The sequence below is a fragment of the Pungitius pungitius genome, chromosome 10, assembly GCF_949316345.1.
Source record: "Pungitius pungitius chromosome 10, fPunPun2.1, whole genome shotgun sequence".
Classification (NCBI taxonomy): Eukaryota; Metazoa; Chordata; class Actinopteri; order Perciformes; family Gasterosteidae; genus Pungitius; species Pungitius pungitius.
This window is the reverse complement of record NC_084909.1, coordinates 2,733,087-2,745,961: the sequence shown is the minus strand read 5'-3', so window position 1 is coordinate 2,745,961 and position 12,875 is coordinate 2,733,087. Positions and strand designations below refer to the sequence as shown.

At 39.6% G+C, this 12,875-nt stretch overlaps 1 protein-coding gene across 1 annotated transcript; it reads left to right on the top strand.

Annotated features, from left to right (window-relative positions):
* Positions 1–5,644: 5,644 nt before the first annotated feature.
* LOC134132795 (trace amine-associated receptor 13c-like) lies at positions 5,645–6,789 on the top strand (the record flags this gene model as incomplete). Its single annotated transcript, XM_062564886.1, has 2 exons — positions 5,645–5,790; positions 5,973–6,789. Coding segments are annotated over 2 exons (963 nt in total), but the record flags the coding sequence as incomplete, so codon positions are not given.
* Between the last annotated feature and the right edge of the window lie 6,086 nt (positions 6,790–12,875).

Genomic DNA, 12,875 nt, shown 5'->3' with positions numbered 1-12,875 from the left:
ATTTTTTCAATTTTAGTGCATTAGATGTGAGACAGTTTACCTCACATCTAGTGTGTGGCCCAGTCCTTTTGTGTAAAAAAGTTTGGTTAGTTTTAGTTGATGATGATATCTGTAGTGATGAGAACATGAACTGGTTGGACAAAGCCCTTTACTACATCAAAGTCCACTTGCTTTTCCTGCCCTCATGTTAGCATGTGGGGGCCTGCAGGTCACTCAGTGTCGGTTGGTGGGTTGAACGACTTCCTCATGAGGCCATGTTAGACCGCTGCCTTGGTTCAGCTGGATAGATGAAAATAATTTGAGTTAATTAACATCAACTCACACCTTATTAGCCTGTTAAAACAACGGGAGACGGCCTGGGCCATATTCCTCCTGACTGAAGATTTGGGTTCCATAAAGAAGTCCTCATGCCCTTTGCACTACTCTACCTTAATGATCTGCCTCTCATAATTAAGAAAATTAAAAAGACCAACATGGTAATAAAACACACTGTATAGCAGGGGTCCCAAACCTCTAGGCCGATCCATTTGGTACCTTCTGGAGGTACAAGTAATTCTCTCTTAATTATGTGCACTCGTTCTTCTTTCCCAAGCTATTTTTTTCATGTTTACAATCGTCCACTCACTGCGTATGGCAGTTTCACCCACTAGCAGACAGAGAGCACGCGACATCAAGGCTGGTGACACCTTCTTTCCAATAGGGCTCTCAGTTGCAGGCTGTCAATCATTAGCTTAGGTGCTAAACACTGAGCCTGGTGAGGATTCTGCTTCCAAGTGCCACACATGATGAAATATATAACCATTGTAATATGGTTGTTTTATTTTAACTCCTGTCTCAACCCTCTGATCTATGCCATTCTCTACCCCTGGTTCAGAAAATCAATTAAGGTCATTGTTAAGCTTCAGATACTGAAGCCTGGTCCCTGTTGTTGGGACAATCAATTTGAACAAAGTGGAAAACATTAAAGGACAAGGACATTTACGTTAACCATGTGAGAAACATTACGAAGATTTACGGAGACAACAAAGTTCCAATGAGCTACTCTTGTTTGTCTTTGTCTTTGTTAATTGTAGCAAGTTGCAGTCAACTTAGATCAAATTAAATTTAACCTGGCAAAAAAATTGTGTTATATACATATGAAATGCTCACATGCACATAAGTTAAACATTTATACTCATCTATCTGAAACACTCTTGCATGCAATTGAGAAGGTGTTGTATATATTGAACACTTAGGCATGCACAACTGAATCTCTTGCATGTGATTAAAGATTTAAAAAAAGTTTAGATACTTATGCAGGTGTTTCTCATTTACTTGTGTATAGTATTCAAATATGTATCCATACGTTTCAGTTATATGTATGTATGCTCTTACATGAGGATGTGCAAGTGTTTCACATAAATTCATACCAGTCATCTCACTAGTGAATGTAAGAGTATCTCACTAGTTTGGGGGTGTATGTCCCAGCCAAAGGCCTCCCTACACCCCCGGAATCAAGCTCACTGCGATCAGGTGTGCCAGGAGACATACCTGGACCTCCTCATCAAGGGGGGTAGAAAAAACTAGGCAGGAGGAGTAGTAATGAGGGTTCTTTTCGAGCAAGGACCTCTGTAAGCCAGATAGGAGCCCGGCTGGTGTGAACCTAGCAAAAAAGAAACGAGAAAAGGCTGAACCAAAAGGTCTCTGACATGGGACGATCGGGCCTATGGGGGGACTTCCTGCTTGCTTAACAATAAGCGCATTAAAACAATAAGCGCATTAAAACCCCCAAAATGATAAACTACAGTAAAATATGTCAATACACACTCATCGACCTCCTTCAGCTTGATGCTTCTTCCTGGCTCCATGAAACGCAACTAAATGTACAGTTAGTTCATAATCACGCCACAAAAGAACAGGAGCAAAGGAAGTTCAGTTTCTTTGTGAATTTATTCTGTAACGTTATTGACTTAGTGTTATTTCAGCTTAATAACTTGTCTGCTTGAGCTCACTTTAATCCATTTCTGTGTCACAGCGGCAACCTCTGAAGTGTGAATGTGAAGTCATTGAAGTGACTTTTCACAAATAACTACAGGATTAAGCGTGACGACGAACGAAAAAACACGACATCGGTTACCAACGTCACGTGACTTAAGTGATTCCATAAAGATGTGATGTTATTATAAAATGTAAATGGGTAGATATTCGAGTGAATTCTATTACTTAACATTACATTTACAAGTAAACTCCTCCACGCTGTCGGATAACCCGCCTCCGTCCTGAACAAATTTGTTTTTTCTCATTGCTTAAGCACATTTTTTGTAACTATTGGCTATTTTTGCAAAACTCTACACAAAAATAAGAATTTTGTATCAAACAGTAAACACAAGCCATCATCTACTGAACACACAATGTGCCAACTACACACTGATGGTATGAATACAAAATGGTATTCATTTTGCTTTCTCTGTGTACAGATGTCAATTTGAGGTCATATTTTTGTCATAGTGTCATGTAAACATAAAAGGATCCAAACTTCAAGTATTGGTGTTTATTCACACTCATCAAAACCAAGACAAAGTCAGAACACAAAATAGTTATTTCACCAAAAAAAATGAAAAGACTCATCGACCTCCTTCAGCTTGATGCTTCTTCCTGGCTCCATGAAACGCAACTAAATGTACAGTTAGTTCATAATCACGCCACAAAAGAACAGGAGCAAAGGAAGTTCAGTTTCTTTGTGAATTTATTCTGTAACGTTATTGACTTAGTGTTATTTCAGCTTAATAACTTGTCTGCTTGAGCTCACTTTAATCCATTTCTGTGTCACAGCGGCAACCTCTGAAGTGTGAATGTGAAGTCATTGAAGTGACTTTTCACAAATAACTACAGGATTAAGCGTGACGACGAACGAAAAAACACGACATCGGTTACCAACGTCACGTGACTTAAGTGATTCCATAAAGATGTGATGTTATTATAAAATGTAAATGGGTAGATATTCGAGTGAATTCTATTACTTAACATTACATTTACAAGTAAACTCCTCCACGCTGTCGGATAACCCGCCTCCGTCCTGAACAAATTTGTTTTTTCTCATTGCTTAAGCACATTTTTTGTAACTATTGGCTATTTTTGCAAAACTCTACACAAAAATAAGAATTTTGTATCAAACAGTAAACACAAGCCATCATCTACTGAACACACAATGTGCCAACTACACACTGATGGTATGAATACAAAATGGTATTCATTTTGCTTTCTCTGTGTACAGATGTCAATTTGAGGTCATATTTTTGTCATAGTGTCATGTAAACATAAAAGGATCCAAACTTCAAGTATTGGTGTTTATTCACACTCATCAAAACCAAGACAAAGTCAGAACACAAAATAGTTATTTCACCAAAAAAAATGAAAAGACAATCAGCCTAAATCATGTCGTCTTTCTGGGTTCGGCCACAACATTTCGTCCACGTGGTATTGCAATATCCTCCACCAGGGAAAATATCTCCTTGAATGCCGTATCCAGGCCTGACATGATGCCTGGTCAATGTCTCCACATGCCTCCTCCATTGCCTGTAAAAGGGCTACCTGTTGATGAGGATGACGGTCGTACACCTTCTAGCGCCAGGCAGAGAAGAACTCCTCAATGGGATTTAAGAATGGAGAGTATGGAGGGAGATTGAGTGCCATGAAGAATGGGTGGTCTGCCATGAAGAATGGGTGGTCTGTAAACCAGTTGCGGACCAAAGCAGCCCTATGGAAACTAAAGTTGTCCCATATGATGACATATCGGGTATGCTCTGGTCTCTGAACATTGAACATGTCATGTAAGATGTCCAGCAATGCAATAATGTGTGCAGTGTTGTATGGGCCTATGGTTGCATGATAGTGAACAACACCATTTTGGCTTATAGCTGCACACATGGTTATGTTACCACCACGTTGTCCTGGGACATTGATGATGGCACGGTGTCCAATAATGTTCCTGTCATGTCTCCTGGTTTTACCGAGGTTAAAACCGACCTCATCTACAAAAAGTAGCTCATGTCCCATGGCATCTGCTTCTAGTTCCATCACTCTCTGGATAAGACAAAACAGATGCAACACATCAGGCCCATGCACAGCACTACAGTATGCACTTCCAAATTCAGAACCAATGACAGTATAGCTCACCTGCACATAGTCATTTGCAGTTCCTTTACACGTTTTGTGTTTCTCTCGAAAGGAACTCTGTAAATTTGCTTCATTCTTATTCTGTGGCGCGCAAGTACACAACTTGTTAGTGTATTTCGCGCAGTCTTATTGCATTATTGGCAATGACCATGTTCACTATATGGGTCTCTTGCATTCTTCCTCTGCCCCCAACATCTGGACATCTAGCAATTCTGTAAAGTAACAATTTCAGTATTTTTGCATGTATGGTACTGTTGTGGTTCTCATTAGAGTATGGCAGTGCTACAAAGTACTTACAGATTCTCCTTTCGAAATGATGCTTGCCACAGTGTAGCGGCTCAAATTAGGCTGAACCCATTGGACAGCTTACCTCAGGGTCATCCCATGGTTGATGACATGGTCCACTATTGTAGCTCTGATGTTATCAGTTATTCTATTTCTTACTCTTCTTACCCTTCCTCTTTCCCCTCCTTGTCCTCTTCCTCTAACTTCCTCTAACTCTCTCGCTTCTTCAACTCCACTTCCTCTTCCTCCAACTACTTCACCTCCTCGGCTTCCTCTGATTCTCACTCTTCTCACTCTTACTGTTCGTTCCATTGTACTCCACACAGACAGCTCACCTATGGCTTATTTATAGTGCTTAGGCTGATTGCAAAGTGAACTAATTATCTAAAACAGTTTTCACATGTGAAAGTGTGCTAGACAGTTGGCAAAATAGTGTTAATGATAGCCAAACATGTGTATAATTTTGCAAGGAGTGTGTTGTAAATTTGGTAATTGAGTGTAAGCAGTGAGTTGTGTTTAAAGTTCTGCAATAAGAGTGTTGTGCAGTGAATAGTGCCTACAGTTTTGCAAAGTGTGTGTGTTACAAAATTGCAGACTGAGTGCAAAGCAATGTTTGTGCTTTTAGTTTGGCAAACTCAGTGAGTTATTTAGTTATACATATTAATAGTTTTAGAAATTGTGCTACAAGAATCACGATTAGCGCTTTAAAAAAAACTGTAAATCCTCTTCGGCCCGCAATGCATGCTGGGATATGCGGGGCCGCAAAGCATAGATCAGATGTGTCCTCCAAATCGGCTCCTGGGGGTCTATGTTCCACGAACGCGTTCGGCTGACGGATTGGGACAGGCGAGTCGCCGCCGACTCGCAGACGTGCTTTTCCTACACGTCGTCTATGGCCTGATCGAAGAAGGAGTTAGCTTGTCAAGAATGTGTAAAGGTTCACAATATTAAGAATAAAAAGAAAAATAATTACAGAGAAAGTAAAAGTAATAAAAGATCCCTGAAAATACACTTAAACATGCCAGAAACTATTGTTCTTCAATCTCCATGGAGAAAGAAACAACAGCAGAGGTGATGAAGTAGGAGGGGTGGACCCAAAGTAAAGAGACCAATCAGTTGTAAGACAAGAAGCTTTGGCCAGTCAGCTGAAGCTGTTCTGCAGCTTCTCCTCTCAGTGATGGAAACCTTGGTGGGAACTGAACTTTGCTTTCCACAACTCATCAACACCTCCTGCAGAAAGCCAATTCGTCCTCACTTAGAAGCAATGTTGATTTACATTTTATTGTCCTCCATCTCTCTGCTCACTGTGACTCTCAACCTGCTGGTCATCATCTCCATCTCCCACTTCAAGTATTCAGATATTTCAATTCAATTAATTAGGCCGGTAAATCAGAAGGAATGGTGGATGAAATGGTAGACTCAATGAAAATAAGTTGTGTTTTATTAATTGCTTTTTTCTCTTAACATTTCTCTTATAAACATTTGCTGTTAACAAAAATGATCTTGTTGAGCTTGTTTTCTTATCTCCAAAGACAGCTCCACACAAACACAAACCTCCTCCTCTTCTCTCTGGCCGTCTCAGACTTCTTCGTGGGCCTCATCGTGTTCTTTCAAATTGTGCTTATAGAAGGCTGCTGGATTCTAGGTGACCTCATGTGTATCCTTTATACTTTCCTGGACTTTGTAATTACTTCTGCCTCAGTAGGAACCATGGTGCTCATATCAGTTGACCGATATGTGGCTATTTGTGAGCCTCTGCATTATGCCAACAAAGTCACACAAAAAAGAGTTAAGATCTGTGTGTGTCTGTGTTGGACATGTTCTGCTTTCCTTCACACTGTGCTGCTTAAAGAAAACCTTGAAGAACCAGGCAGGTATAACTCCTGCTTTGGAGAGTGTGTCATTGTGATTAACTACATTGCTGGACGTGTGAATGTTTTTTTGAGTTTTATTGGTCCTGTCACTGTCATCATAGTTCTGTATATGAGAGTCTTTGTGGTGGCTGTGACTCAGGCTCGTGCCATGAGGTCTCATGCTGCAGCTTTACCTCTAAGATTGTCATTGACCATAACTCCTAAAAAATCTGAAATGAAAGCTGCCAGGACTCTTGGTGTCGTTATTGTCGTCTTTCTATTGTGCCTCAGTCCATTTTATTGTGTTTCACTCTCAGGCCAGGACACCTTGCTCAATGCCTCATCTTCTACAATCGTAATATGTCTGTTTTATTTCAACTCGTGTCTTAACCCTTTGATCTATGCCTTTTTTTACCCCTGGTTTAGAAAATCTATGAAGCTTATTGTATCTCTTGAGATACTGCAGCCTGGCTCATGTGAGAGAAACCTGCTGTAGAGACACTGCATGCTGAGAGAAAGTAGACAAGAAAATGTACTGTCAAGAAAATGTACTTGGTCATGTCAATGAGAACGTATTAACAGATGCAAATGTCTTGACCAATGAACATGCAAATCGTGTTTGTGACATTGTGTACTGCTTAAGGGAGACAGTGAACCAACTTAGAAATCTTCTAATAAAATTACTCATGTGTGGGACTAACATACAATAAATAAGTTCAAGGACGTTTTGACCAATATAGAAATGCTATTTTCTGTTTTTTGCTTTGATCAGGTCGTTAATGGCATTGTGTGACTGCAGCTTGAGACATTTAAGGGCAGGGACAGACTGGGGGGAGAAAGTAACCCAGGAGTTACTATTAGATCGGCCCACTTAGTGCACGTCTCGTTGCCCACTCAGTGTTTTGCATTGAGTCAGTGGCCTGGTTGGAAAAAAAACATGCACCTAACATTATTTTATAATTACAAAGAAACTAACTCATATTTTTTTTCATAACAATTGGATCCACCAATTTGCCTGTATTGACACATGAAAATAATTGATACTGGCTATTGTAACACTACAAGGAGGTAGTTTTCTCAATGGATATGCTTAACTGTGAGATGTTTTAGATGACTATATGTATAGCTACAGAGCCTACAGAACCTTAAGGAATGAATGTCAGCAGAGAAAGACCACACAATAAAGGAACTGGAATCAGAGGGTAGAATTAGTATGAACTATCCTGTAGAAATGCACAGAAAATACAATGGAGTGTGAACATCAGCGTTATCAGTTGGTGTTTCATCCTGGGTGTGTAAAAAAGGGGGAAACGTCAGACACAAAGTGACGGCCCACCAATCACAATGACACACTAAGCCCTCTAAAGTCCACCCCGAACCAAACGTTTCCGGGTAGATTGTAAATGGACTCCAGCTGTCTGACAGCTCATAATTGGGTTAGCAATCCCGGACTTTTATTTTTAACTATAAATTATCTCTACGTTTTATTACAAGGAAAAGTAATGTATACAGATATCAGTAGTGGTCTTTCTGTGTCCTGAGCATTTTCAATCTAAAGAGGGGGCCTGTATTGTTTTCAAAACATTACAGGCATCTGTATCAGTGTCTCACTATGAGCCGGTTTTCAAATACAAATATTTGATACAGCCTGTTGTTAGTTTTAATATAAGTTCTTGAGATAAAATGATGTGTTTCCCAATGCTGGAGATGACCATGTGTTTCGATGTTGGCCTTCATCCCTCCACCAGACATAGACAGATTTTTCTGAGTACAGTGTCCTCGAATCTAAGATTACCGTGGATGGTAGTCTTGATGTTGTGGCCTCTTATTTTTTAAGCTGTTTTTAGCTCTAAGCTCACTGGTTTCCTTCACCAGGATAAAACCTTCAGAACACTGAAGCAAGCTTTCAACTTAACTCTGAAGAGTACCTAGCCCGTTAACCCTAGTGCTTCCAGGTTTGGACCACAGCGGTCGGTCTGCCTGCCACATTGGTAGCCAGCACGAGGCCACTAAATTAAATATCATCATTAAATAACATCTCTCAAAGTTGTCTTTCTCATGTGAACCTACACAATAACAAAGAATTGTAAACTGGCTTTGTGAATGTTTTTAAAAGAACCTTTTTGTATAAATAGGAACAGATCTCGGACTCACACTTTCTTTTTTTTCCCCACCAACGTCCACCCTTTTTGAAGTATTTGGAATGTCTAAATTAACTAAAATATTTTAATATTATATAGGAATTCCTCCATGTGTCAAACAGAACGGGGATGAGTGTAAAACGGACCACGTTACGCACTGAGGCTAAGCTAACTACCCTGCACTGTACATGGTCTGAAGAGTACCACCACTGTTGCCCTACTTGACAGTGGTTGGCATAAGGAGTGAGAATGGTATTTAATACTATTAATAAATTTATCATTTATCTTTTGACTTTTTCTTGTCTCTATTTCTACCAGGCTGCAACCACTAGATTTTGAATCAAAGGTTGCTCCCACCGTCTTGTTTGGCAGTATGAGTTTTAATTATTTTAATTCATTGTAATTTCACCCTTTTAACAGTGGGCTTTCTACAAATTGATAACATTTTGATCTGTCTTTATTAATATAAAACAATATTACAATATACGTATGATATATTCTCTTATTTCATCTTGTTTGGCATTTGTTTGTTGCAAAAAAGTATGTTTGTTTACAGTTTTTACTGTACAAGAAGTTAATTTAAAAGTGATTGCAATTTTTACATTTAAAAGAGTTAAATGTTGAATTTTAATAAAAATTCAACATTTACAATTTTGTTGACGCTATGAGCTGTATTTTTCGTGACAGAAAGCATTACGCAACTCAGGTTTTCTAAACTAAATCTGCCACGTGGTTAGTTTCTTTCCTTCTCTTTTTCGTTAACACACACACACATTCATTTGTAAAGAGAAGGCAATGAGTCTGACATCTGAATGCCAACGCTAATGCCAATAATAAATCATTTCAAATAATGAAAGTGAACCAACACTAAAATGAAGCCACTTTTCAGGGCCAATATAAGACCATGAAGAGTGTTTGTTAGAGGAAGACCGTCTCAAACACACTAAATTGTTATGTGACTGACTATTGGGAGGTTTCAGAGCACACATAAAAAAGTGTATCAATGCAGGAATCAATAAAGATATCAGAGGATTGTTCAAATTTTTATATTTTGGTCAAAAAATCATAACTTGTATAAGATGCTTTTATTAAGGAATCAGTTGATCCTAACAACTTTATTTGAAATAAAATACAATGAGATTTATATTTCTTTAGAGATGCAATACATTCATCATGTATTAAATGGATTTATTCCCTTTGGTCATTCCGGTCTGAAGTTGTTGCCATACAACAATTGTCGCAAAATCGATTCCATTTCCATTTTTTTTTTTACATTATGCAGATGTTTGTTTCTTTTTTAAGGTTCTACATGTGCTTGCACTTTCCACATTGAATCCGTTCATGATGAAAAAAAAAGGAGAGACAACAAAGCTGCACCAGGTTATTGCCGAAAGAAAGAAACTTGATAATTTGCCAACTCCGTCTAAATGAATTAAGGTGAAAAGAAAAATCTTGATTAATTTGCCCCATGAATGGAATTCAATTCTCAAACTTAACCCCAATGCAGCGTGTCTCTAAAGCACGTTGGTCCGACAGGAACCAGGCTTCAGTATCTGAAGTGTAACAATGAACTTAATTGATTTTCTAAACCAGGGGTAGAGAGTGGCATAGATCAGAGGGTTGAGAAAGGAGTTAAAATTAAACCACCATACTAGAATGGTTACAGATAACGATGTGTAAAAGTTATTTTGGGATGTAAGAGTGAAACAATAATATGGGAAAATGCATATTAGAAACACAACTACAACAACACCAAGATTCCTAGCTGCTTTCATTTCAGACTTTTTAGTGGTTATTTTTGTTGTCACAACTGCAATGTGAGACCGCATGGCACGAGCCTGATACACAGCCACCCCAAATATTCTAATATATAGAATGATAATAACAGTAATGGGAAAAAGGATTGAAACAATTAGATCAATAAGATTATAGATGTAGTTCACTTCAAAGACACACTCTCCTATGCAGGAGTTATACCTGCCTGGATGTTGCAGGTTATTCTTCATCAGCAAACTGTAAAATAAAGCAGCAAACATCCAACACAGAGAAACACAAACTTGAACTCTTTTTGGTTGGATTTTGGTGAAGTAATGCAGAGGATAACAAATAGCCACATATCGATCCACTGATATGAGCACCCTGGTTCCTATTGAGGCCGAGGTAATAATGGATGATAGAACCAACCAAAGAGAACACATGAGATCACCGAGGAACCAGCAGCCATCCATTATCAATATTTGAAAGATCATGAAGAGGCCCACGAAGAAATCTGAGACGGCCAGAGAGAGAAGGAGGAGGTTGGTGGGGGTGTGGAGCTGCCTGGAAGGGAAACAATTTGCTATTTGCATTAATATGTAAGTCATCAATCGGTCAAATACAAATTCACAATTCAAGAAAGAGTAAGTTTGTGATTAAGCAACACTTGTTTCAATCTACCAGTTTCAGAAATAAATGAAATATGTCACTACTTGAAGTGAGAGATGGAGATGATGACCAGCAGGTTGAGAGCTACAGTGAGCAGAGAGATGAAAGACAACAAAATGTAAATCAACATTCCTTCTAAGTGAGGACGAGTTGACTTTCTGCAGGAGGTGTTGATGAGTTGTGGAAAGCAAAGCTCAGTTCCCACCAAGGTTTCCATCACTGAGAGGAGAAGCTGAAGAACAGCTTCAGCCGACTGGCCAAAGATTCTTGTCTTACAACTGATTTGTCTCTTCACTTTGGGTCCACCCCTCCTACTGCATCACCTCTGCTGTTGTTTCTTTCTCCATGGAGAACAATAGTTTTCATGCTCATCTTCCTTTCCGCTGGAGATGACTATGATGAATTCTGATGTCGACCTTGTTGTTATAATATGTGTGATACTGTTACAATTGTTTGTTTGTGTTTTATTAGATATTAGTTTTTATATTAGCCTAATAACTGCATTATGAATATTTTATATACCTATCAGGAACTGATGTAAATGACGCTGGATGCTGGCTAGCTGCCGCTCGTCTTGACACTTTGTCTGTGCTTTGTTTGTGGCTGTCTGATTCATATGGATTTGATAGCCTGCGTTGAAGTAGCTCTCATGCAAGTTATCACATCATTAAGTCTTTTGGACAAGAAGAAACTCTGTCCGCATGTCTCCAACGACAGGAAGCAGCTAATGTGCTTGCTAGCTGAGGCGTGAGATGAAGCTAGAGAGGATGAGGACTCCTTTTGTTATCGACCAATCGCGCGGGACTTTTTGTGCGGTGAACAGACCTGGGTTGGTCTCTGCTGGCCAGCACTGCACCAGGTTGACCTCCATTCTCCAGGTGAACAGGCTGGTGGCCCATCCAGGCTTCCACTCGCTCCTCACCGGACTGCTGGCGTCTTTCCGCTGGCATGCTGTGTATGATCTTGTGGACGATGAGCTCTTGGTAGCAGGCTGACGCTAGCTTAATGCTAGCACTCCCCTACCGCATGTCCGATGTATGTTCCTGTTTGTGTGCTTTTTAATAGTCATTATTTCAACTTTTTAAGTCATAATTTCGACTTTCTAACCCTTTTTTTCCATAGAATTGAGAGTTGCACAGAGACATAAACCCACACTCAAACTAAATGGATGTTTAAGTGTGGGTCAAAGCTTTGATGTGAGCACCTAATACAAGTGGTCAGTTCCACAGAAGTCTGGCCGAGAACAGGCTGCTCTCTGCGGCGTGAGATGAGGCTGGCCACCCGGTGCTGGGGGCGTCAGGTGATTCCGTTAACTACACCTCACATCTCCGACACCCTCCATGGAATTTTTTACGATGGCTGAATGTTAACAAACCGACCGCAGAAATGTTGCTTAAACACCGAATTTGTCGCCTGAAAACGTCCTAAAATGACATTCCGTCTCTTGAATATGGTAGTATTTATAAACTTGGACGGGCGAGGCCGGACTTCAAGGCATATGAAGGAAGGGCGTATGATTGGCGCATTGCGCTGTTCAAAATAAGCGCTCTTTGCTTTTGCCTTCCGGTGTAACTGAGATGTTTTCCGGTGTAACTGAGATTCTCTCACACTGTATTCTGAGATTCTCTCACATTGTATAGTGAGATGCTCTCATGTTGTATAGTGAGATTATCTCAGGGTGAGAGTGTCTCAATAGTGTGTGTGAGAAGCTGCATAGGTCGAAAATTTAAAAACTGGCCCGAAAAGAAAGTGCAGAATTTTATTTATACTGCAAATCAATTAATAGTTCCTTTTTCACCTCAATTTATTGCGATGAAGTTGGAAAAAGAGATTTTTTTTCCTCAGGTTGCTTGGCAGACCCACAATAACCTTGTGCAGCTGGGTTGTACAACACTATCCATTTGTGTAGGCCTCTGTGGCTATGTAAGAATGTGTGTACTGAAATGATCAACTTTTTATGTTTAGTTCCTTCAAATATATTTAGTTTCTTAGTTGTTATAAGAGATTTGGATGCAAA